At 43.7% G+C, this 26636-nt stretch overlaps 1 protein-coding gene across 2 annotated transcripts in view; it reads left to right on the forward strand.

The window, feature by feature from the left end:
• Positions 1-26636, forward strand: part of LOC118363440 (vascular endothelial growth factor receptor kdr-like) — an 83958-nt gene that overhangs the window by 30847 nt on the left and 26475 nt on the right. For both annotated transcript variants that reach the window (XR_008087572.1, XM_052488338.1), the window contains exons 11-21: positions 96-210; positions 9159-9267; positions 10434-10721; positions 10989-11135; positions 12546-12674; positions 13723-13829; positions 22283-22406; positions 23012-23116; positions 25747-25860; positions 26042-26130; positions 26314-26467. Coding sequence is in view for 1 of the 2 variants with exons in the window: in XM_052488338.1 (XP_052344298.1) it covers positions 96-210; positions 9159-9267; positions 10434-10721; positions 10989-11135; positions 12546-12674; positions 13723-13829; positions 22283-22406; positions 23012-23116; positions 25747-25860; positions 26042-26130; positions 26314-26467 (1481 nt within the window). In the remaining variant the exon portion in view is untranslated. The remainder of the gene's footprint in view (positions 1-95; positions 211-9158; positions 9268-10433; positions 10722-10988; positions 11136-12545; positions 12675-13722; positions 13830-22282; positions 22407-23011; positions 23117-25746; positions 25861-26041; positions 26131-26313; positions 26468-26636) is intronic.

Below are 26636 nucleotides of genomic sequence, written 5' to 3' on the forward strand. Positions count from 1 at the left end.
TGTTCTGTACTAATTTTCAAAACAGACTTTATACTTTAGGTAACCTGCAGCCGTTTCGTCTAGATCAGTAATGACTGGTTTCCTCTGTCCTATAGGTGTACCCTTTACACTGAGCCAATCCCGGTTCAAATGGACGATAAGGGGAACTACTCACACAACTGGATTGAGAACATATACAACAAAAATCAACTGGTAAAAGGGAAGAACAAGGTATGCTTATAGTATGGTTTCGATGTCATTAGATGTGTTATGTACTCAGAGAAACTGACACTTCTTAACGTTGGACAACATAGAACAATGATTCATGTACGTGTGCTTATCATATATGATGCATGTTTGATACTGAGCATCAATTTCCCATGACAAAATAGTCCCTTCTGTCGGTCAATACAACAATTGCTTAAAGATTTATATGAAAAAGGGATCTAGATTAAATGTCCAGATAGAGAGAGAGAGAGAGCGCTCTGAGAGATCAACACTGAAGTGGGGTTCTCCACGATCGTTCTCTTTGAGACGCCAACACCTAAACTTTACAATATGCCTTATTATGTCACTGTTTTATAATGGTTAATTCTATCTGCAATAGTTTAGACTTATGTAAATGTAGCCAAAAGTTACGGAAGGAACATCAATATGCATTTATAATTGTTTTATTTTATTTTAAAAAATATTTTTTTTTTAAACTGTTTTTGATCAGTCATTATTGGGTGTTATGTGGAGAGTGATGAGTAAAAACCTTTTTTAAATCAATTTTAGAGTAAGGGTGTAACATAACAAAATGTTGAAAATGTTAAGGGGTCTGAATACTTTCTGTAAATGACAGAAAATAGACACATCAAAATATAAATATAAAATGTTAGCAGAAAGAAAGAAACGGTCATAAAAAACTAACACATTCATCAGTAGTAAGGTCCTCTATCACCTTTCTGAATCGCCCCAGAGGCACCAGAACATCACATTCATCAGTAGTAAGGACCTCTATCGCCTTTCTGAATCGCCCCAGAGGCACCAGAACATCACATTCATCAGTAGTAAGGTCCTCTATCACCTTTCTGAATCGCCCCAGAGGCACCAGAACATCACATTCATCAGTAGTAAGGTCCTCTATCACCTTTCTGAATCGACCCAGAGGCACCAGAACATCACATTCATCAGTAGTAAGGTCCTCTATCGCCTTTCTGAATCGCCCCAGAGGCACCAGAACATCACATTCATCAGTAGTAAGGTCCTCTATCGCCTTTCTGAATCGCCCCAGAGGCACCAGAACATCACATTCATCAGTAGTAAGGTCCTCTATCGCCTTTCTGAATCGCCCCAGAGGCACCAGAACATCACATTCATCAGTAGTAATCACCTTTCTGAATCGCCCCCAGAGGCACCAGAACATCACATTCATCAGTAGTAAGGTCCTCTATCCTTTCTATCGCCCCAGAGGCACCAGAACATCACATTCATCAGTAGTAAGGTCCTCTATCGCCTTTCTGAATCGCCCCAGAGGCACCAGAACATCACATTCATCAGTAGTAAGGTCCTCTGAATCGCCCAGAGGCACCAGAACATCACATTTCTGAATCGCCCCAGAGGCACCAGAACATCACATTCATCAGTAGTAAGGTCCTCTATCGCCTTTCTGAATCGCCCCAGAGCACCAGCACATTCATCAGAACATCACATTGCCCCAGAGGCACCAGAACATCACATTCATCAGTAGTAAGGTCCTCTATCACCTTTCTGAATCGCCCCAGAGGCACCAGAACATCACATTCATCAGTAGTAAGGTCCTCTATCACCTTTCTGAATCGCCCCAGAGGCACCAGAACATCACATTCATCAGTAAGTAAGGTCCTCTATCACCTTTCTGAATCGCCCCAGAGGCACCAGAACATCACATTCATCAGTAGTAAGGTCCTCTCCTTTCTGAATCGCCCCAGAGGCACCAGAACATCCATTTCAGTAGTAATCTATCACCTTTCTGAATCGTCCCAGAGGCACCAGAACATCACATTCATCAGTAGTAAGGTCCTCTATCACCTTTCTGAATCGCCCCAGAGGCACCAGAACATCACATTCATCAGTAGTAAGGTCCTCTGAATCAACCCAGAGGCACCAGAACACCTTTCTGAACCTTTCTGAATCGTCCCAGAGGCACCAGAACATCACATTCATCAGTAGTAAGGTCCTCTATCACCTTTCTGAATCGCCCCAGAGGCACCAGAACATCACATTCATCAGTAGTAAGGTCCTCTATCACCTTTCTGAATCGACCCAGAGGCACCAGAACATCACATTCATCAGTAGTAAGGTCCTCTATCACCTTTCTGAATCAGAACATCACATTCATCAGTAGAGGTCCTCTATCACCTTTCTGAATCGACCCAGAGGCACCAGAACATCACATTCATCATCATCATTCATCAGAACATCACATTCATCAGTAGTAAGGTCCTCTATCGCCTTTCTGAATCAGAGGCACCAGAACATCACATTCATCAGTAGTAAGGTCCTCTATCGCCTTTCTGAATCGCCCCCAGAGGCACCAGAACATCACATTCATCAGTAGTAAGGTCCTCTATCGCCTTTCTGAATCGCCCCAGAGGCACCAGAACATCACATTCATCAGTAGTAAGGTCCTCTATCGCCTTTCTGAATCGCCCCAGAGGCACCAGAACATCACATTCATCAGTAGTAAGGTCCTCTATCGCCTTTCTGAATCGCCCCAGAGGCACCAGAACATCACATTCATCAGTAGTAAGGTCCTCTATCGCCTTTCTGAATCGCCCCAGAGGCACCAGAACATCACATTCATCAGTAGTAAGGTCCTCTATCGCCTTTCTGAATCGCCCCAGAGGCACCAGAACATCACATTCATCAGTAGTAAGGTCCTCTATCGCCTTTCTGAATCGCCCCAGAGGCACCAGAACATCACATTTTAAGAATGTTTTGAAGATTGTTCCACGAATAATGTGCTAGAAAACTAAAAGAATGTCCAGAGGCAGCCTTCCCTGAGAACAGGTGTGGTAAATCCTGTCTTAAGTTTAGTAATGACGTTAGGTACAGTGGGAGTTTTTGTAAAATTGCTTTATAGATGACAACACAGCAATGTATCAAACTACATGAAATCAAAGGAGACCAACTTTCTGGTAGAGAATGCAGTGATGAGTGCTAAAATGGTTGTGCATAAAGCAGTGTGCTGTATGATAAACTGCATTTAACGGCTTGAATGAAGTGGCATAGTCTATAACCGATAGGAATGTCGACTGAATAATATGCTTTCTACTATTTAGCGAGAGGCAGGACCTAGTTCTTTAGAAGAAGCCCATTATTATTCTCAGCTTCTTAACTAACTCATAAATATGCTTTTTAAAATACAGCTTTTTATTTATCTAGATGCCCAGATATTTGTAAGTAGGGACATGATCAATATGGACACCATCCAAAGTACATATGCTGAAATCTGTTATTTTTATGCACTCTAGAGGACATCATATACTTAGTTTTACCTGCATTCAATACTCAATTCAGGTCAATAATGTTTTTCTCTAATACAATGAAGGCAGGCTGTAGTTCAGATAGAGCCTAGTCAACCGAGGGGGCAATAGCATACACAACAGTATCATCGGCATACAAGTACAGGTTACAATTTTTTTTATAGACAAGTCGATGTTGTTAATGTAAACAGTAAAAAGTATAGGACGCAGAATCGTCCCCTGCGGGACACCTTTTGTAATATTCAGGAAACCTAATTTAACACCATCAGTAGATGGTTGAGTTCTTTCTGTCAAGTAATTTTTAAACCATAACATGCAGCCTGGTCTAGGCCAATTAAGGAAAGCCTCTGAATTAGCAGCGAGTGATCAACAGTATCGAAGGCCTTTGAAGAGGGCAGCACAATATTGCCTTTTATCCACACAGTTAACCACATCATTTGACCTGGTCTGAAAGCCTGACTGATGTACATTAATGATTACATTTCTTAGATAAGGAAGATATAAGCTGAGAATTAATCAAGGATTCTAAAATTTTAGCTCGGCAAGAAAGTTTATAAATAAGGCCATAATTATTTAGGTCACAAGGGTCAATAATGAAATATATTACAGTACATTGTAAATACAGTTAATTTATACATTGTTGTATAAAATACAGTATGTATAGGGGGAAAGCAATATATGGTAAAGGACATTTACTGTATATCAGTAGGTATATTTATGACAAGGAATCCCACTTTATTGTATACTGCCAGGCATTTTTAAGCAACTCACAAGTCAATTCATATATACAGTAGTCAGCAACAAATAGACCATCAAATCTGTCATTATTTGCTTTTGATTAAAAGAAGCCACTTAGCCTTCAATTATAGTCAAAGCAAGTTGAGCGCCAGAACTGCCATGAAGAAAAAGCATTTTGGCTCTCTTCAGGGCTGCTCTCCTGAGTCGTTCATTCGTCTGTCCTTCAACTGACAGACACCATTCATTTCACCCTGCTGGAGTGAAAAACACCCTCAGACAAAACGCAGGTCCTTGGATCTAAAGAAGCTAGGCCTGAATCTCCAGCCAAGGCTCTGCCTGCTCTGCCAGAGAGCAGCGTTTATTCTGACATCACTGGATCATTGTCTGTTGGATCACTGAGGGCTGTGGAGCTCTGTGTAGATAGCACAATACAGCCATATGGCTCAAGCCATGCGTGTGCAGACAGAGGAGACTGACCTTTTATAGGTTCCCTCCTAACTCCACTGACCTGTGAACAGATCAGCTGTAATACGCTGAAAACAAATACGATGTCACGCCCTGACCTTTGAGAGCCTTTTTATGTCTCTATTTGGTTTGGTCAGGGTGTGATTTGGGAGGATTTCTATGTTTTTTGTGTTTCTTTGTTTTGGCCGGGTATGGTTCTCAATCAGGGACAGCTGTCTATTGTTGTCTCTGATTGGGAATCATACTTAGGCAGCCTTTTTCCCTTTTGTCATTGTGGGAAGTTGTCTTTGTTAGGGGCACTATATCCTTTGTAAGCTTCACGGTCGTTATTGTTATTTCTTGTTTAGTTGGTGACATTTTAACAAATAAAAGAAAATGTACGCTCACCACGCTGCACCTTAGTCTCATTCCGACGACGATCGTGACATACGCTGAAGCCTAGTAGGCTGACCACACCGCTAGTGTGACGTGCGCGAGCGTTGCAAAATAAATGTAGAAATCTATGTTATTCAATTATTTCACCCACACTGCTCGCGCGCGCAAACAAGCGTCTGCGTTGCCAAGGGCTAAAATAGAAGTCATTCCTATTTCTGACGCAGATCACGCTGCAAGTCCTGCCTCTCCCATCTCCTCATTGGTTTATAGAAGCAGGTACCCACGTGCCATCTCCTCATTGGTTATACCCACATGGGTGATTGAAAGACTAAATGTTTTGCCGGTTGTCGTGGTAATACTATGAACGTTTAGATGCCAATTACCATATAAGTTCATAGATGAAAAAGCCGGGGAGGAGGAGAGATGACTAGAAACGATTCGGTTGGACGTTTTATGTGTGGATTAATTGTCGGAGAAGAGGATCTTGTGCATTTCAGGTAAAATAACAACTCAATGTTTATATCCCAGGACAAATTAGCTAGCAACACCAGGCTAGATAAATAGGACAAATTAGCTAGCATGTGCAAGCTAATTAGCTAAATTGCCATACATGTTTAATGCTTTTCGACCTGTCCCCAAATTAATGTCATTGGTTCAGAGTTAGTTTTTATATTTTAACCTGCATGTCGTGATCGCGTTTGGTGTAGGCGGACAAAATACATTTATGCACGATGGCGCACGCGCGCAGCCGGTTTGGGTTCCGTGTAAGACTCAAGCACTCCTTAACTGTTTCTACCCACAAGCCGTAAGACTGCTGAACAATTAATCAAATGGCCACCCGGACTATCTACTCGCTGTTTATTATCTATGCATGGTCACTTTGCAAGTTACCTTTAGTATATAGTATATAGCTTCGTTATTGTTAAGTAATTTTCTTGTGTTACTTTTAGATTTGAGATTTTTCACTTTAGTTTATTTAGTAAAAACTATTTTTCTTGAACTCCATTGTTGGTTAAGGGCTCGTAAGTAAGCATTTCACGGTAAGATCTACACCTGTTGTATTCGGCGCATGTGACATATAATATTTTATTTGATTTGAAAATATTGAAACTAAGTTTGGAAATTGGAATAATATGTTATTTTCATTGTTTTTGTCATATCTGTATTAATATGGTATAGCTGAAGGTAATGGTTACATCTCCTCTCACTAAAAATGGCCCACATCTTGGCATGCGTTCCCAAAGCTCAACATGGAGACTGTAGACATTGCAGCACATATCCTAGGGGAGCTTGTTACCAAAACCATTCACCCCAAACGTAATTAAGTGCAGGCCTCAACTGCTTTCCCCAAAAGCCTATTGGATTAGTTGAAAGACAGCCGTTCCAACACACTGGGTCAAATTGGGGCATAAATCCAGTCAGCATATAAATATTTCAACAGCACAAGCAAACCAACCAGTGAAGAAAATACTGGTAATTAGCCATTACCCAAATACATATACTGGTGTAGTAAACTTTTATTAAATGGTATTTCTCCTGCTTTACCCTAAAGGGAGATTTATGAAGGCGTTTCCCCCGGCTGATGATACATGGTTGATGGCATTTAGAATCATGCTAATTGTATACATACACAAGTAGTAATAGAGAGCCTAGACCTCATTCACTTCCAGCACTACCAATCTCTGTTTGACATAAATAGGGAGGCAATCCTTATTTACAAGCGCTTGCGGCCCAAACACCGGTGCTTTATAGGGGTGAGGACTAAGGGTCAGTGATAACAAGCGGCAGTTTAAAAGAGAGGGATTTGTTGGGAGTGAATTCCTCTCTGTCACCCCGCATAAATCGCCGTGCCCCGTGAACGAGAGTAAAGTGTTGGTCAGGGCTGCAGGGCTGGCCTCAGAGGGTCTCAGTGCGTCTGGTCAAGTCACCACTTAGGGACAGAGTGCACTTTCTGAAACAACTGTTTTCCAGCTCAAGTTACATTTATCATTGGTAATGGCAGTAACGCAAAACACCACACAACTACTCCATCAATACTCTGACCAATGTCATAGCAACTCAGGGTAGACAACGTAACACAACTTTAAACAACTTAGCTAGCTTTTCCTTCCAACGATGTTTAAACAGCGCACAATATGAGCTGAGACTTTGAAAACGTACTGAAACAGTGAAAATATGTCACACACAGTCAAGTCTCATGACCAAAGCCCTGTTTCTGAGGGTCAGAGCACAATGCCGCTAGAAACCCAGGAAGTTGACACCACCTAGACAATACAGCCACAGCATTCAGCACCTTTGATGTAGCTGCTCTGAAAACAGATGTCGTTCTGAACACAAAACAGAACCCCACGCGATCTGGCCCCTTGCCCAAATCTTACTCACTATTATGTCTACTTAAGCCGTTAAATGGGTCCCACTCCAACGGCGATAGAATCTAGTGTGGCATTGTAAATGCTCTTCGGGAAATGACATGGAGGGCCAGGCACTCGTTCTGGGGAGCGGTGCTGCTAGGAGAGACGCGGCAGGTTTTAAAAAGTCCAGATGTATCCTTCCATTAATGTGAACTAACTGAAGAGAATTAAACAGGCTTAAGGCAGACCTCTGACCCACCTGCTAATGGCAAATAACCACACTGGTGTTGATGGAAAGTCTTCTGAGGTACAGTACCAGTCAAAAGTTTGGACACACCTACTCATTCCAGGGTTTATCTTTATTTTTTGCTATTTTCTACATTGTAGAATAATAGTGAAGACATCAAAGCTATGAAATAACACATATGGAATCATGTAGTAACCAAAAGAGTGTTAAATAAGGTAATCTGATGCAGCATTCCATCATGCTCCTTTTTGGTCAAATAGCCCTTACACTGCCTGGAGGTGTGTTAGGTCATTGTCCTGTTGAAAAACAAATAATAGTCCCACTAAGCACAAACCAGATGGGATGGTGTATCGCTGCAGAATGCTGTGGTAGCCATGCTGGTTAAGTCTGCCTTGAATACTAAATAAATCACTGACAGTGTCACCAGTAAAGCACCATCTTATCTCCTCCATGCTTCACGGTGGGAACTACACATGCGCTGATCATCCGTTCACCTACTATGCGTCTCACAAAGACACGGCGATTGGAACCAAAGAACAGATTTTGTGTTTCTTGACCCAAGCAAGTCTCTTCTTATTATCGGTGTCCTTTTGTAGTTGTTTCTTTGCAGCAATTCAACCATATAGGCCTTATTCAAGCAGTCTCCTCTGAACAGTTGATGTTGAGATGTGTCTGTTACTTGAACTCTGTAAAGCATTTATTTGCGCAGCAATTTCTGAGGCTGGTAACTCTAATGACCTTATCCTTTGCAGCAGAGGAGTCTTCCGTTCCTGTTGCGGTCCTCATGAAAGCCAGTTTCATCATAGCACTTGATGGTTTTTGCGACTGCACTTGAAGAAACTTTCCAATGTTCTTGAAATTTTCTGGATTGACTGACCTTCATGTCTAAAGTAATGATGGACTGTCATTTCTCTTTGCTTATTTGAGCTGTTCTTGCCATAAAAAGGACTTGGTATTTTACCAAATAGGGCTGTCTTCTGTATACCACCCCTACCTTATCACAACACAACTGATTGGCTCAAACGCATTAAGAAGGAAATAAATTCCACAAATTAACAAGGCACACCTGTTTATTGAAATGCATTCCAGGTGACTACCTCATGAAGCTGGTTGAGAGAATGCCAAGAGTGTGCAAAGCTGTCATCAAGGCAAAGGGTGGCTACTTTGAAGAATCTCAAATATAACATATACTTTTTTGGTTGATACATGATTCCATATGTGTTATTTCATAGTTTTGATGTCTTCACTATTATTCTACAACGTAGAAAATAGTAAAAATAAAGAAAAATGCTTGATAGAGTAGGTGTGTCCAAACTTTTGACTGGTACTGTATATTGAAGCCAATCGGAAAAATGTTCATTAAGCTTTATTTATACAGGTTAATCTCACTGAAGTGAAATCTATTTTGCAGGAGACACATGTACAGCAGATAGGTAAAACATTCGCTGGCTGTACTGTAGATCTAATGGTTGACTTATTCTCTCTCCTCCATAGACGGTGAGTACGCTAGTGGTGGGAGCGGCTCACATCTCGGGGATCTACTCCTGCGTGGCCGAGAATGAACTTGGCAACTGCACACTGAGAACCATTTTCTATGTGGACGGTAAGTGGGTCAACCTAACACTACACAGCGTGGGGAGTTGGTTGAAAGAACAACATTGGGGATTTTTTGTACAGCATAAGGCAAAATGGCTTGTTGCTTTTTATTTCTACGTGCCAGGCGTGCAGAATAGCTGTTAACATACATGACTTTTAGTTTCCAATGACTTACACATATGCACTGTGATCGCGAGGCGACCGCTAGAATGCACAGGATGTATTGTGTAAAAAGGAGAGCTGCTCCGGGTGGACATTAATTGAAACCGTCTTCCTCCGGAGCAGGCAGGCTTCAGGACCGAACGGAAGAGGCAAACGTCCTGAGCCATATGCTACAGTCTAAAAACCGCTTTGAGCATTCACTGTATCCGGCAGGTCATCCATCTTCTTCTTTGAGCCTGCTGCTGCATAATTCCCCTAGTTATATGTATCTGAACAGTTCCAAATGTTGATGAAATGAAAGTTTCATCTAGTCCAGTTGTGTAATGACAAGAGAAATCAGCTGGCTGGCCATACAAGCAGTCATCACTTTTGTCCTCAGAAATTACAAACCTGAACGATTTGAAGTTGAAAGATTGATGGTAGTTTGGAATTGAGAATGGTGGTGACACTGTGATTGGGGACACTGCTGATGATGCCAAACTCTGAAGACCCGGATAAGAATAAAGATCCTTTTCAGGAAGAAGCACTGCAATGTACCACCATTCCTGAGGTGGAGGTGACTGAGAGTGCTGGATTGCTGCTGAAAAAGAGGACGGCGGAATTGTAGTAACAGCGGTCTTCTTTTACGGAACACCGAATGCTTCCCAGAGCAGTCTGGCTCCCCTCAGGCCCGGCCCCCAGACTGATTCCTAATGGACAGCTGTAGGCCGCCCATCAGCGTCGCTCGCCGCACACCGCCAACCTGCTTCCAATTAACACAGTGATGACACAGGAAATAACTGCAAATTTGAAATTCCTAACATGGTGATGTGCAGCTTGATGTTTTAGAGATGTACTTTCCCAGGATAGGACAGCTTCAGTCAGCTGACTATCTCATGCTACGTGTCTATCTCCCTTAGTGAGAAGAGAGTTGTAGTAACATAGATGCTCTTGTAGCCCACTTACATACTGGAAGAAAAATGCTCTAACACTCCTCATGACCTAATGTGTTTTTCCCCTCTCCCCCACCAGATCACCCTCAGCACCTGGCCATCGAGCCTCAGACTGCCATCGAGGGTGATGACGTCACTCTGACTTGTCGCGGCACTCGGTACCTGTACACAGACCTGCAGTGGTACAACCCTCAGAACTACACTGTCACCCCCGCCAACATCACGGCCCTGCAGCTCAGCCCGTACGCTATCTCTCTCTCCCTCTCCCTGCACAACGTGTCCAGGAGTCACACAACAGGCTACCAGTGCTGGGCGGGTAACCTCCACAGCAAGAGGGTCATAGTCCAGACTGTGCTGACTGTGGATGGTGAGTAGGAGAGGAGGAGCATTGCCTGCTGGGTGATCAATGAGGTCTATCAGAACAGTAATTGCCGCACCACTGTCATGTCATACGGGTATTGCTCAACTCTTTCTAAGAGTAACATGGTTGTGTTACATCGCATTTTGGTGAAAGGTGACTGTTCCTGGATATAATCACACTCGTGATTATGCAACCCTAGGGGGATGAGTTTGTCTGGGAAAGTCTTGAAAAGCAGAGTGATCTAATTCAGATATGTTTCTGTGGTTGATGCAGAGAGGAAGAGGCCGTGGCTGAGACAGAACCTGACCAATCAGGATGTAAACAGCAGCAGCACTCTGACTATGGCCTGCTACGCCCTGGGTATGCCGCCACCCTACATCACCTGGTACAAAGACAAGCTACCAGTACAGGAGGGTCCAGGTAAGAACTGCTGGAAATGACTCATGTTTAGGGGCCCCGAGGTTTCCATTGTCGGGCCCTACTCATTGCTTTTAGTGTTTCAATTTAAATTATTATACAAAATTCTTGAAAATAATAGAAGATTATAAACAGTATATGGTGGATACAACCTCAGCTCTGCAGATTTTGCTGCGAAGAGCCAAAATCATTAGATCACTTGTTTTGGTATTGCCCGTACGTAGCTTGTTTTGGTCACAGGTTCAGGAATGGCTGAAGAATTGAAACATTAAATGGAGCGAACTCTGCAAATTGCACTGATGGGTGATCAATCAGTCAATCGATCAACAATATAATAATACTCTTAGCAAATGTACAATCTGTCGAAACTATGAGAATAGAAAGGTCAGAACTTGTGTGAAACATCCTAGCACAGTTGAAAGACATATGGCAATTATAAATCAAAACTGGAGGGTCTTCAGAGATAGATGGGAGGGGTTTAGGGGAGCTGAAGCTGGAAGTAGAAGACTAGGTATTGTTGTCCATTTCGACAAAGTTTGAGGTGTTCGAGCACAAATAAGAACATTCGTGAGACTCAGAAAAAAATGAAAAAATGCTGGAGGAGTGCTTGACGCCATCTGTCAAGCATGGTGGAGTCAATGTGATGGTCTGGGGGTGCTTTGATGGTGGTAAAGTGGGAGATTTGTACAGGGTAAAAAGGATCTTGAAGAAGGAAGGCTATCACTCCATTTTGTAACGCCATGCCATACCCTGTGGACGGCATTTAATTGGTGCCAATTTCCTCCTACATCAGGACAATGACCCAAAGCACAGCTCCAAACTATGCAATAACTATTTAGGGAAGTAGCAGCCAGCTGGTATTCTGTCTATAATGGAGTGGCCAGTACAGTCACCGGATCTCAACCCTATTGAGCTGTTGTGGGAGCAGCTTGACTGTATGGTACGTAAGAAGTGCCCATTAAGCCAATCTAACTTGTGAGAGGTGCTTCAGGAAGCATGGGGTGAAATATATATATATATATATATATATATATATACATTGGGGCAAAAAAGTATTTAGTCAGCCACCAATTGTGCAAGTTCTCCCACTTAAAAAGATGAGAGAGGCCTGTAATTTGCTCTTGTATGTCAGTACAATACTTATTTTCCACCATAATTTGCAAATAAATTCCTTAAAAATCCTACAATGTGATTTTCTGGATTTTTTTTCTCATTTTGTCTGTCATAGTTGAAGTGTACCTATGATAAAAATTACAGGCCTCTCTCATCTTTTTAAGTGGGAGAACTTGCACAATTGGTGGCTGACTAAATACTTTTTTTGCCCCACTGTATATACCCCCCCACCCCCAAAAATGTGTTTTATTATAATTTTCTCCATAAAATCTGAGCTGTAGACTTCATGCTGTGTTCCAGGTATTACTCTGAGGGAGGATGGGGTGCTGACGATCGAGAGAGTGAAGAAAGATGATGAGGGCTTGTACGAGTGTCTGGCCAGCAACAATGAGGGGAGTGTGAAAGCCAGCGCTGTCGTCACTGTCGTGGGTGAGTCACTTACCTCTTTATTTCCGTCATGGTCAATGAATCTAACTAAGGTACATTAACCACACCAGTGACCAAACACACCATGAACTTAACCAGCACAGCCACAGCCGGACCAATCACAGCTCTTGGCAAAACTGGGCTATGTTTTCTTGTCACCAGTACAAACAGCTCTGGCCAGATTCAATATGAAAACCCTCCCCAGAGAGAGAAGCCAAGAGTCTGCCAAGAATGCCCAGCAAATTCCTCCACTGGCTGGGGGGGGGGCTCATGGAGCTCTGAGGTCCCCACCCATGGGATGTGACCTGCAAGAAGTGTGTGAAGAGTTCCCACTAATGACTGTGGGCACGGCCAGGGGAGAAGTTCTCTCGTTAAAGAACCATGGGACTGGAAACATGATGACACAGACTGGGAGGGGGGGGACAAGGTCATGTGACTTATTCTGACGACTAGACTTGGCACCAGACATGAATTCCTGTTCCCCTAAAAAATGTCAATTTCCCTCAACGTCCAACCCCAGTGTCAGCACAATCCATTATATTACTAGAAGAAAAATGTCAAAAATGTGGCATTACTCTATCAAAACTATTTGACAATTTTGTAAAGCTTTATGAATGTGAGCTGGCTAGGACAGTGAATGTTGAGATGGATAGTTAAGAAAACAGTTTAATGTGAGATGAATGTGCAACAATGTCGGATGCATAGCCCCAAAAAACTAAGAAATAAACAATGGAGTGTGTTTTGACTTTTAGTGCGTACCCAACTTGTCGGAAATGAGTTAATCTAGCAAAAAACGAAGAACTTTCAGAGAAATGCGTTGTTTAATTCCCGTCTTTGCAATCACTTGGCAAATGGACTTTCAAATTCTGCATAAGTAGGTCAGTGTCATGTTAGTCTAATATGTCGTAATACAAAACAAAACCATTCCTCTGTTGTGTATGTCCCTGTATATATGTGTTGCCAGTTATCATATCGTATTCATCTTTCAACAAGCATATAAAACACCCTATGCAACAACAGTTGACTAATGGTTCCTGTGGTCTCCTTCCAGGTGATGAGGGGAAGCCCAACATTGAGGTGATCGTCCTGGTGTGTACAGGAGCTGCTGCCACCTTCCTCTGGCTCATGCTCATCCTCTTCATCCGCAAGCTGAGGAAGGTAACAAGAGATCTCCCTGCAATCACAGCTGGTTCTCCAGTGTCTCTCACTCTTGACTGTGAAGACATTTGAGAGTGTAAACCGTTTGGATACTGAGTACTTTGCTCACCGCAGCATCATGCCATTTAAAAAATGCTCTTCTCAAGACCTATTCAAACACCCACACTACATTTTTAAGGGTTTTGTATGTGTTTCAGGAGTGGAAGCAATCTTGTTATACAAATTCCACGAACTGCTATCACTGAGTCATTTCTCATGTGAAATGCAAATTACTTTGGATCATTTTATCTCTATGTTTACGAGTTCCACATTTCCTGACATTGGAGAAGTGCTTGTGTACTGCATGTTGAGAAAGAATAGGTTCAGAGACAGCTTCTGTCTCCAAGCAATAAGACTGCTGAATAGCTCAGCAATGGCTACCTACACACTGACTATCTGCACTGACTCTATGCACACTTATAGGTCTCTATCCACACACTCACACACACTTCAAATATAATAAAATAAAGTTGTATTTGTCACATGCGTCGAATACAACAGGTGTAGACCTTACTGTGAAGTGCTTTCTTACAAGCCCTTAACCAACAATGCAGTTCAAGAAGTAGAGTTAAGAAAATATTTACTAAATAAAATAACTTTGAAATAAATAAAAAAGTAACACAAAAAAATTACATAACAATAGCGAGGCTATATACAGGGGGTACCTGTACCGAGTCAATGTGCGGGGGCACAGGTTAGTCGAGGTCATTTGGACATGTAGGTAGGGGTAATGTGACTATGCATAGATAATAAGCAGCGAGTAGCAGTTGGAGTCTCTATAACACCTTACGGTCAGATGCTGAGAAGTTGCCATACCAGGCGGTGATGCAACCGGTCAGGATGCTCTCGATGATGCAGCTGTAGAAGCTTTTGAGGATTTGAGGAACCATGCCAAATCTTTTCAGTCTCCTGAGTGGGAAAAGGTGTTGTTGTACCCTCTTCACAACTGTCTTTGTGTGCTTGGACCATGATTGTTCATTGGTGATGTGGACACCAAGGAACTTTAAACTCTCAACCTGCTCCACTACAGCCCTGTCGATGTTAATGGGGGCTTGTACAGCCCTCCTTTTCCTATAGTCCACAATCAGCTCCTTCGTTCCTTTGTCTTGTTCCTTTGTCAAATTGAGGGAGAGATTGTTGTCCTGGCACCACACTTCCAGGTCCCTAACATCATCCCTATAGGCTGTCTCATTGTTGTCAGTGACCACTGTTGTGTCATCGCAAACTTAATGAGGGTGTTGGAGTCGTGCTTGACCACGCAGTCATGGGTGAACAAGGAGTACAGGAGAGGACTGAGCACACACCCCTGAGTGGTCCCTGTGTTGACGATCAGCGTGGCGAATGTGTTGTTACCTACCCTTACTACTTGGGAGCGACTCGTCAGGAAGTCCAGGATCCAGTTGCAGAGGGAGGTGTTTAGTCCCAGGGTCCTTGGCTTATTGATGAGCTTTGCAGGCTCTATGGTGTTGAACGCTGAGCTGTAGTCAATGAACAGCATTCTCACATAGGTGTTCCTTCTGTCCAGGTGGGAAAGGGCAGTGTGGAGTGCGATTGAGATTGCGTCATCTGTGGATCTATTGGGGCGGTATGCGAATTGGAGTGGGTCTGGGGATTCTGGTATGATGGTGTTGATGTGAGCCATGACCAGTCTTTCAAAGCACATCATGGCTACCGACGTGAGTGCTACGAGGCGGTAATCATTTAGGCAGGTTACCTTCGCTTTCTTGGGCACAGGGACTATGGTGGTCTGTTTAAAACATGTAGGTATTACAGACTCGGTCAGGAAGAGCTTGAAAATGTCAGTGAAGACACTTGCCAGTTGGCCCGCGCATGCTTTGAGTACACATCCTGGTAATCCGTATGGCCCCGTTGAAAGGTCTTTCTCACATCGGCTATGGAGAGCATGATCACAGAGTTGTCTGTAACATCTGATGCTCTCATGCATGCTTCAGTTTTGCTTGCCTTGAAGCAAGCATAAAAGGCATTTAGCTCATCTGGTAGGCTTGCGTCACTGGCCAGCTCGCAGCTGAGTTTTTTGTAGTCCGTAATAGTTTGCAAGCCATGCCACATCCGACGAACGACAGAGCCAGTGTAGTCGGATTCAATCTTAGTCCTGTATTGACACTTTGCCTATTTGAGGGCATAGCAGGATTATTTATAAGCGCCTGGATTAGTGTCCCGCTCCTTGAAAACGGCAGCTCTAGCCTTTAGCTCGGTGCGAATGTTGCCTGTAATCCATGGCTTCCGGTTGGGATATGTATGTACAGTCACTGTGGGGACGACATCGTCTATGCACTTATTGATGAAGCCGGTGACTGAGGGGGTATACTCCTCAATTAAATTGATTTAAGTTTGCCTGCATTAAAGTCCCCGGCCACTAGGAGTGCCCCTTCTGGATGAACATTTTCTTGTTTGCTTATGCCCTTATACAGCTCGCTGAGTGCGATCTTAGCATCAGTTTGTGGTGGTAAATAAACGGCTATGAATGATATAGATGAGAACTCTCTTGGTAGACAGTGTGGTATACAGCTTCTCATGAGGTATTCTACCTCAGGTGAGCAATACCTCAAGACGTCCCTAATATTTGCACTTGCATTTATTAACAAATAGACACACACACCCCTCGTCTTAACAGACGTAGCTGCTCTGTCCTGCCGATGCACGGAAAACCCAGCCAGCCCTATATTATCCATTTTGTTGCTCAGCCATGTCTCGTGAAACAGAAGATATTACAGTTTTTAATGTGCTGTTGGTGGGATAGTCTTAATCGTAGATCGTCCAGTTTATTTTCCAATGATTGCACATTGGCCAATAATACGGAGGGTAGTGGTGGTTTACCTACTCGCCTGCGAATTCTCACTAGGTACCCTCCCCCATCCCCCCTTTTCTCAGTCTTTTCTTCACGTGAATGACAGGGATTTGGGCCTGGTCTTGACAAAGCAGTCTATCCTTCGTCGGATTCATTAAAGAAAAATCTTTGTCCAGTTCGAGGTGAGTAATCGCTGTTCTGTTGTCCAGAAGCTCTTTTCGGTCATAAGAGACGGTTGCAGCAACATTATGTACAAAATAAGTTACAAACAGCGGCAATATTCTGAACACTTACACTCTCACTCTCGCGCACACACACACACACATATACACACTCACATACATATACTGACGACACAGACACTAACACTTTCACACACACACACACACACACACACACACACACACACACACACACACACACACACACACACACACACACACACACACACACACACACACACACACACACACACACACACACACACACACACTCATGGACAAGTACAACCAGTCCTGCTATGCCCTCAGTAAGGCAATCAAACAGGCAAAACGTCAGTACAGAGACAAAGTGGAGTTGCAATTCAGCGGCTCAGACAAAGGTGGCAGGGACTCCAGACAATCACGGATTATAAAGGGAAACCTAGCCACATTGCAGACACTGACGCCTTGCTCCCAGACAAGCTAAACACCTTCTTTGCTCACTTCGAGGAAAACACAGTGCCGCCACCGCCTCTGGCCATCTCTCCCTATCCCAGTCTATGGTCACCACTTACCAAAGAAAGCGAATTCAACAGCTTAGACTCGAGACGTATGTGGCAGGGACTACAGACGGATTATAAAGGGAAAGCTGGACATGTCACAAACGCGTTGCTCCCGGACAAGCTAAACACCTTCTTCGACTGCTTTGAGGAAAGCACTTGATTTGATTTTGATTTGACTAAATGACTATGACTAGGACTCATTTCTGTTATCATGAAGTGCTTTGAGAGGCTAGTTAAGGATCATATCACCTCCACCAACAGATCCACGGATGAGGCAATCGCCTTTACACTGCACAATGCCCTATCCCATCTGGACAAGAGGAACACTTATGTAAGAATGCTGTTCATCGACTACAGCTCAGCCTTCAATCCCATCGTATCCTCCAAGCTCATCATTAATCTCAAAGCACTGGGTCTGAACCCCTCCCTGTGCAACTGGGTCCTGGACTACCTGATGGGCCGACCGCAGGCGGTAAAGGTAGGCAACACCACTGCCGCTATGCTGACCCTCAACATGAGGGCCACACAGGGGCGCATGCTCAGCCCCCTCCCTGTTTACCCATGATTGCATGGCCACGAACGTCTCCAACTCAATCATCAAGTTTGAAGACGACACAACTGTGGTAGTAGGCCTGATTACCAACAACGACGAGACCCTGGCGGAGTGGTGCCAAGAAAATGTCAACAATGCCCTCAATGTCAACAAAATGAAGGAGCTAATCGAAGACTTCAGGAGAAAGAAGGAGGGGGGCACCCTCATCCACACCTATGGGGCCGCGGTGGAAAGGATGAAAAGCTTCTAGTTCCTCGGTGTACATTTCACTGACAACTTGAAATCGTCCACCCACACAGACAGTGTGGTGAAGAAGGCGCAACAACACCTCTTCAACCTCAGGACGCTGAAGAAATTTGGTTTGGCCCCTAAGACCCTCACAAACTTCTACAGATGCACCATTGAGAGCATCCTGCCGGGCTGTATCACTGCCTAGTACGACAACTGCACAGTCCACAACCGCAGGGTTCTCTAGAGGGTGGTGCGATCTGCCCAACGCATCACCAGGGGCACACTGCCTACCTGCCTTCAAGAACATCTACAGCACCCGGTTTCACAGGAAGGCCAAAAAGTTCATCAAGGACCTCAGCCACACGAACCACGGCCTGTTCACCTGCTACCATCTATAAGGAGGAGACCGTACAGGTGCATCACAGCTGGGACCGAGAGACTGAAAAACAGCTTTTATCTCCAGGCCATCAGACTGTTAAATAGTCATCACTAGTCAGCCTCCGCTCAGTAACCTGCCCTGATCTTAGTCACTGTTACTACCTGGCGACAACCCGGTACCCTACCCTGCACCTTCGAGGCTGCTGGCCTACAGTATGTACATAGTTATGGAACACTGGTTACTTTAATAATGTTTGCATATTGTTTTACCCACTTTATATGTACAGTTGAAGTCGGAAGTTTACATACACCTCAGCCAAATACATTTAAACTGTTTCACAATTCCTGACATTTAATCCTAGTAAAAATTCCCTGTCTTAGGTCAGTTAGGATCACCACTTTATTTTAAGAATGTGAAATGTCCGAATAATAGTAGGGAGAAGGATTTATTTCAGCCTTTATTTCTTTCATCACATTCCCAGTTGGTCAGAAGGTTACATACACTCAATTGGTATTTGGTAGCATTGCCTTTAAACTGTTTAACTTGGGTCAAACGTTTCGGCTAGCCTTCCACAACCTTTCCACAATAAGTTGGGTGAATTTTGGCCCATTCCTCCTTGACAGAGCTGGTGTAACGGAGTCATGTTTGTAGGCCTCCTTGCTCGCACATGCTTTTACAGTTCTACCCACAAATTGTATATGGGATTGAGGTCAGGGCTTTTTGATGGCCACTCCAATACTTTGACTTTGTTGTCCTTAAGCCAATTTGCCACAACTTTGGAAGTATACTTGGGGTCATTGTCCATTTGGAAGACCCATTTGCAACCAAGCTTTAACTTCCTGACTGATGTCTTGAGATGTTGCTTCAATATATCCACATAATTTCCCTCTTCATGATGTCATCTATTTTGTGAAGTGCACCAGTCCCTCCTGCAGGAAAGCACCCCCACAATATGATGCTGCCACCCCCGTGCTTCACGGTTGAGATGGCGTTCTTCAGCTTGCAAGTCTCCCCCTTTTCCTCCAAACATAACAATGGTCATTATGGCCAAACAGTACGATCTTTGTCTCCATGTGCAGTTGCAAACCGTAGTCTGGCTTTTTATGGTGGTTTTGGAGCAGTGGCTTCTTCCTTGCTGAGCGACCTTTCAGGATATGTCAATATAGGACTTGTTTTACTGTGGATATAGATACTTTTGTACCTGTTTCCTCAAGCATCTTCACAAGGTCCTTTGCTGTTGTTCTGGGATTGATATGCACTCTTTGCACCACAGTATTTTCATCTCTAGGAGACAGAACGCATCTCCTCGCTGAGCGGTATGACGGCTGCATGGTACCATGGTGTTTATACTTGCGTGCTAATGTTTGTACACGATGAACGTGGTACCTTCAGGTTTTTGGAAATTGCTCCCAAGGATGAACCAGGCTGATTTCTTCTGATTTTCCCATGATGTCAAGCAAAGAGGCACTGAGTTTGAAGGTAGGCCTTGAAATACATCCACAGGTACACCTCCAATTGACTCAAATTATGTCAATTAGCCTATCAGAAGCTTCTAAAACCATGACATAATTTTCTGGAATTTTCCAAGCTGTTTAAAGGCACAGTCAACTTAGTGTATGTAAACTTCTGACCCACTGGAATTGTGAAACAATGAATTATAAGTGAAATAATCTTTGTGTAAACAATTTTTGGACAAATTACTTGTGTCATGCATAAAGTAAATGTCCTAACCGTCTTGCCAAAACTATAGTTTGTTAACAAGAAATTTGTGGAGTGGTTGAAAAATTAGTTTTAATGACTCCAACCTAAGTGCATGTAAACTTCCGACTTCAACTGTATATGTTTTCATCAATCTACACACAATACCCCATAATGACAAAGTTTTATTTTTATTTTTAAATATCACATTTACGTAAGCATTCAGACCCTTTACTCAGTACTTTGTTGAAGCACCTTTGGCAGTGATTACAGCCTTCAGTCTTCTTAGGTATGACTCTACAAGTTTGGCACACCTGTATTTGGGGAGTTTCTCCCATTCTTCTCTGCAGATCCTCAAGCTCTGTCAGGTTGGATGGGGAGCTTCACTGCACAGCTATTTTCATGTCTCTCCAGAGATGTTCGTTGGGGTTCAAGTCCGGGCTCTGGCTGGGCCTCTCAAGGACATTGAGACTTGTCCCGAAGCCACTCCTGCATTGTCTTGGCTGTATGCTTAGGATCATTGTCATGTTGGAAGGTGAACCTTCGACCCAGTCTGAGGTCCTGAGCGCTCTGGAGCAGGTTTTCATCAAATAACTCTCTGTACTTTTCTCCGTTCATCTTTCCCTCGTTCCTGACGAGTCTCCCAGTCCCTGACGCTGAAAAACATCCCCACAACATGATGCTGCCACCACCATGCTTCACTATAGGGATGGTGCCAGGTTTCCTTGGCATTCAGGCCAAAGAGTTCAATCTTGGTTTCACCAGACCAGAGAATCTTGTTTCTCATGGTCTGAGAGTCTTAGGTGCCTTTTGGCAAACTCCAAGCGGGCTGTCATGTGCCTTTTACTGAGGAGTGACATCCTTCTAGCCACTCTACCATAATGGCCTGATTGGTGGAGTTCTGTAGAGATGGTTCTCTTTCTGGAAGGTTCTCCCTTCTCCACAGAGGAACTCTGAAGCTCTGTCAGAGTGACCATTGGGTTCTTGGTCACCGCCCTTCAACTTCAATTGCTCAGTTTGGCCAGGCGGCTAGCTCTATGAAGAGTCTTGGTGGCTCCAAACTTCTACCATTTTATGGAGGCCACTGTGTTCTTTGGGACATCCAATGCTGCAGACATTTTTTGGTACCCTTCCCCAGATCTGTGCTTCGACACAATCGCGGTCGTACGAGGACATCCCTGACGGCCAAACTCTCTTCCGGTCGTGGCACAGCTAGCACTGCCATGCAGGGCCTTGGACCACTGCACCAATTGGGAGGCCTGTCCATGCTTTTTTATTTATTTTTATTTTTTTACCCCCTTTTTCTCCCCAATTTCGTAGTATCCAATTGTTAGTAGTTACTATCTTGTCTCATCGCTACAACTCCCGTACGGGCTTGGGAGAGACGAAGGTCTAAAGCCATGCGTCCTCCGAAACACAACTCAACCAAGCCGCACTGCTTCTTAACACAGCACGCATCCAACCCGGAAGCCAGCCGCACCAATGTGTCGGAGGAAACACCATGCTCCTGTGGCCCGGCCCGCCACAGGAGTCGCTAGTGCGCGATGGGACAAGGATATCCCTACCGGCCAAACCCTCCCTAACACGGACGACACAAGGCCAATTGTGCGTCTCCCCATGGACCTCCCGGTCGCGGACGGCTGCGACAGAGCCTGGTCTTGAACCCAGAGTCTCTGGTGGCACAGATAGATAGACCACTGCGCCACCCAGGAGGCCCTGTCCATGCTTTTTTAGATTCTATTCTGGATTTTATTTTTTGGGGAGGAACTTTTTCTCTGAATTGTTTACACCTGTTGTATTCTGTGCATGTGACAAATAAACATTGATTTGATTTGAATAGTTCCCGTAATAGTGTATTGATGTTAACAGTGATAGTAGAGCATGTGTTCTTGTCTTTTAGTTAACATACTTATTGCACAATGCGCTCCATCACCATTTTATTATATTCTATTACATTCTATTTTATTCTCCCCCCTTCCAGCCGGACTACTTGATGGGTCCATCCATCATCATCGACCCAGACGAGTGTCCTCTGGACGAGCAGTGTGAACGCCTGCAGTACGATGGCAGCAAATGGGAGTTTCCCCGAGACCGCCTCAGACTGGGTGAGTACCTTACTACAGCATACAGCACTGGTATAGTCTAAAAAGTCCCTCACCATGACCACGCTGTAACTCAAAGGCCTATACGCACCATCAATTGGCACCTACTGTAAGCGTATTTACTTGTCCAGCCTACATTTCACATCCACAGGTCAATGTGATGTTGATAATGCGGCACCCATCTGGGTCCTCTTAAACTGTGTGACCCTGTTTGCCCATTACATTGAAATATAGTGCCAGAGAGGATGGTATGTGGCAGAGGTGACACCCCCCTGTGAAGAGGGTGTAGCGTCGTTGCTCATCAGCGACCCTCCACTGTCTTAACGGCACTATAAATCCCATGGAGGAGCGCTTCACGGACCCATTGGTCAGAACCTCAGCAGGTTGTTTTAATTACCCATAATTCCCCTGATAGAGAACCCAACCAGATTTACTACTCCCCAGGGGCCAGCCACTTTCATTTACATGTAGACTTATTGTAACCCACTGCTCTCTCTCTGCTCTCTCTCTCTGCTCTCTCTCTCTCTCTCTCTCTCTCTCTCTCTCTCTCTCTCTCTCTCTCTCTCTCTCTCTCTCTCTCTCTCTCGCTCTCTCGCTCTCTGTCCCAGGCAAAACTCTGGGCCATGGAGCCTTCGGGAAAGTGGTAGAGGCCTCTGCTTTTGGGATTGACAAGCTCTCGACCTGCAAGACTGTGGCCGTCAAAATGCTGAAAGGTATGGAAGAAACATTATTATCAAGACTTTAATCTGAACATTTTATATATGCTAATTTACTCTCATGTGCACTTCTGTTGAAAAACCACATTGAAAAGTGATACAGGCTGTTTTCCACATAGCTTCCTTTCGCTCACACCTGGTGGAAATGGTACTGATAAAGGTGCTTCTCGCCAAATACAAACACAATATCCATTGTTTTGGATGTAACAGATGTAAAACAGCCATCTGTCATTTCAACAGACAATTTGGTTTCTCGCGCATGATGTGAATTCAAAAGCTGTGCTAGCACATGTGCATGTAATTAACAGTCGCGCACAGACTATTTGTTCAAAGGAGGCGTGCGTTGGCTGCCTGAGACCTTGGTGTCCCTGATGAGGATGACAGTCTACAGATATGACAGGAATCAGGATAGCATTCCACTTGGTGTTAGTGATTGCAAAGTTTAAAAGTGTAAAAAACAAAAAGTTGTCAAATAAAGGTTAGAAAAATAAAAGTTATTATTAATAATTGTAACCCAGATGCTTTGGAGATACACAAACAATTGGAAACAATGATCCCCCCCCCACACACACCTGCTTCCCACATATGATTTATGGTCACCATAAATTATGGTCACATTTCAGTCTTTCTAAATCTGGCAGAGCATATTTATCCCATCAACAATTGAGTAAAAAGCAGTAAAAAGCAATGCAGAAGGAGAGAGACTCCGAGAGAAGGGGAGGGGGGGGGGGAGAGACTGTCCAAGGAATTTTACCTAGTGATCTTAGCAGAATAAACATTTCAGCCCAATATCACTGACACTGGCTGTATCCCCTTAGGGTTGATGTGGTCCAACTAACTTTCCTCCGGGTTCTGTTAGGATATTCAACTATAACTCTGTAGAGTAATGGGGCCACAGATGGATACTGATGGTGTTGTGAAACATCTAGCTACATGGGGATGATAAATCAGGCCATTTGTTAGATATTTCTGTCAGTGTTAAAGCATTAATCATCTCTTTCCATTAATCATGGAGAAACCAAACTCACCAGGCCTGCTGCTGCTCTACTGCTCTACTCCAGGACCCCCCCAGGTCAAACATAATGAAAAGCAGCTCACTTCCCTAAACTGACCCTCCGTGCAGTGTGTGTTGAGACTCAGCGTCAGTCAGCTCCAGCTTCCAGAGCAGGCTGGGACCACTGTGATGAGCAAAAATAAGACAGAGCAGAAGTACAGTCCCACAATTCACAAGTTTTCCATTCGTTATTTAAATTCAAGTAATTGATTCATTGTTTAAAACCTTTTACTGCAGTAGGCTAAATCAGGGTCACACAGAGTGTTTCTTGGTAGTCCTAAACAAATAAAGTATCCACCTCACACACATGGTTATGGGCTTTAAAAAGACCACACCTGTACCATCTCAGATACAGCGTTTCAATGTATTCCATTTTGAGTTTGCATCCCAATATTACAGAAGAATATAACATGTTTATTAATTATGAAATTATGTAAAATATGAATAACCTTCCACCCATGAGGCCACTAGAGGGCGATTTGGTCGTTTTCCCCCTCCATTTTTTGGGTAATTTGGTCATCGAACGTTCGCCATTCATTTTTTAAATTCAAGTCGTTGATTCATTATTTAAATCGCCCAAAATCCCCGTTAGATTAAACCACATCCAGGGAGTCAGTGATGGCTGAGAGCAAGATTATTTTGCAACACCATTTTGTTCAGTCAATGTTTTCATTCTGTTTATCAGTTAGGGACATTATTGGTACCGTTGCTAACTCCAACCACCTGTGTCCAGATGAGCTTTCCAGATAAAAGAAGAGAGAGACATTACACAGGCACATTGGACGCATTAGGCTGCCACCCAACATTGACGAGTTGGTATTCCACAGTCTTTGCGATCAATGTTACTGAGAGGTTTAGAGGGACCGTTAATCTTGGCATCGATGCCCCCCTGTATAAAAGGATGAGTCACTTTGGTGGTGTTTACTTTATACGTGGTTAAATAAATCCCTCCCTCTGACCTCATAGCATTCCTGACCAAGATATTGGCCTCTTATATTATGTGTAGACTAGCTATACAACTGAGAAACAAAACAGCATTTTATATTCTGGGGAAAAATAATGTTACTGTCATATTGACTCTCCATGTGTGCTGCAGTGTTTATTGTGATGTAATGTGTGGCTGTGCTTTGGGTTGTTCCCTCATGTATGCGAGTATCTAATTTCATGTGAGAGAATGCTGATGTTTGTGTTTTAAGTCCTATATATTCCCATGTTGACTTCATTTATTTCCCACTGTCCATCGTTGCATACCATCCTCACCTTGCACATTGAATGTTCTCATGCAGATAATCATATTACCTTATGTGAAAAATGTCTTGCCTATTTCAAATCTCCTCCGCACGCGCGTAAAAATCTGTTCTTTATTTTCCATCTCTGCTGTTTGGTTTCCAGACGTCCAGGAACGTACATCAGTTGGCGTAATCTTAAACGAAGATAAAGAATTTATATGACATTTTCATTGAAAGTCCAAAATACATCCACTCTTTTGTGGAGTATGAAACAGTATCCCCGCAATAGGACATGTACATTTAACCTTCATCCCTGTAAATAGTCTGTGTTTATGTTGAAACAGGAGGAGCTACGACAAATGAGCGCAAGGCTCTGATGTCGGAGCTGAAGATCCTGATCCACATTGGTCATCATCTGAACGTGGTCAACCTGCTGGGAGCCTGCACCAAGCCTGGAGGTGAGAGAGAGAGGACAGGGTTAACTCTTATGTTTGAACTTAGTCACACTGTATGACCTGCATGCAATTTGTGAAGTATGTTTATAAATTGATGGAATCTCAGAGAAAATCCTGTTTTGACTGTTCATGAATTATTACTTATTTGGAATCTTCTTTGAATTCCGTGCGTCTTTCTTCTCAGGTCCATTGATGATGATAGTGGAGTACTGCAAATATGGAAACTTGTCAAACTACTTGAGAAGCAAGAGGGCTGATTTCATCGTTTATAAGGTAAATCAGCAGCTTTCAGAAATCCTGCTTTCTCATCAAATCAAAAGCCTTCATGATTTAGTCTACTTAGCTGTCAAAACCCCAACCTAACAGGAAAACCCCAGATTGTTAGAAGAACCGTTTTCTAAAGTGACTCAAGGTTTGCATCTGTATTTTTCATCTGGTGTGTGTCTCGTATGTCAGAGCCAGGACGGTAAGGTGGTGACGTCGGGGTCGGGCTGTGACCTAAGCGAGCTCATCAAGCGGCGCCTGGAGAGCGTGGCCAGCACCGGAAGCTCGGCCAGCTCCGGCTTTGTGGAAGATAAGAGCTACTGCGACTCAGAGGAAGAGGAGGAAGGTAAACTAAATGAGCCAACAGCGTCTTCCTTCCCCTCACCGCCCCCTTCACCCTTCCCTCTCACCTCCACCCACACTCCCATGCCCCATGATTGTTTTCTTCCCTGGGCCTGATAGGACGTTTCCTCCTCCTATTCATTAATTAAATCGATAGGACAGGAACCCCGGGC

This window comes from Oncorhynchus keta, chromosome 30, assembly GCF_023373465.1.
Source record: "Oncorhynchus keta strain PuntledgeMale-10-30-2019 chromosome 30, Oket_V2, whole genome shotgun sequence".
NCBI lineage: Eukaryota > Metazoa > Chordata > Actinopteri > Salmoniformes > Salmonidae > Oncorhynchus > Oncorhynchus keta.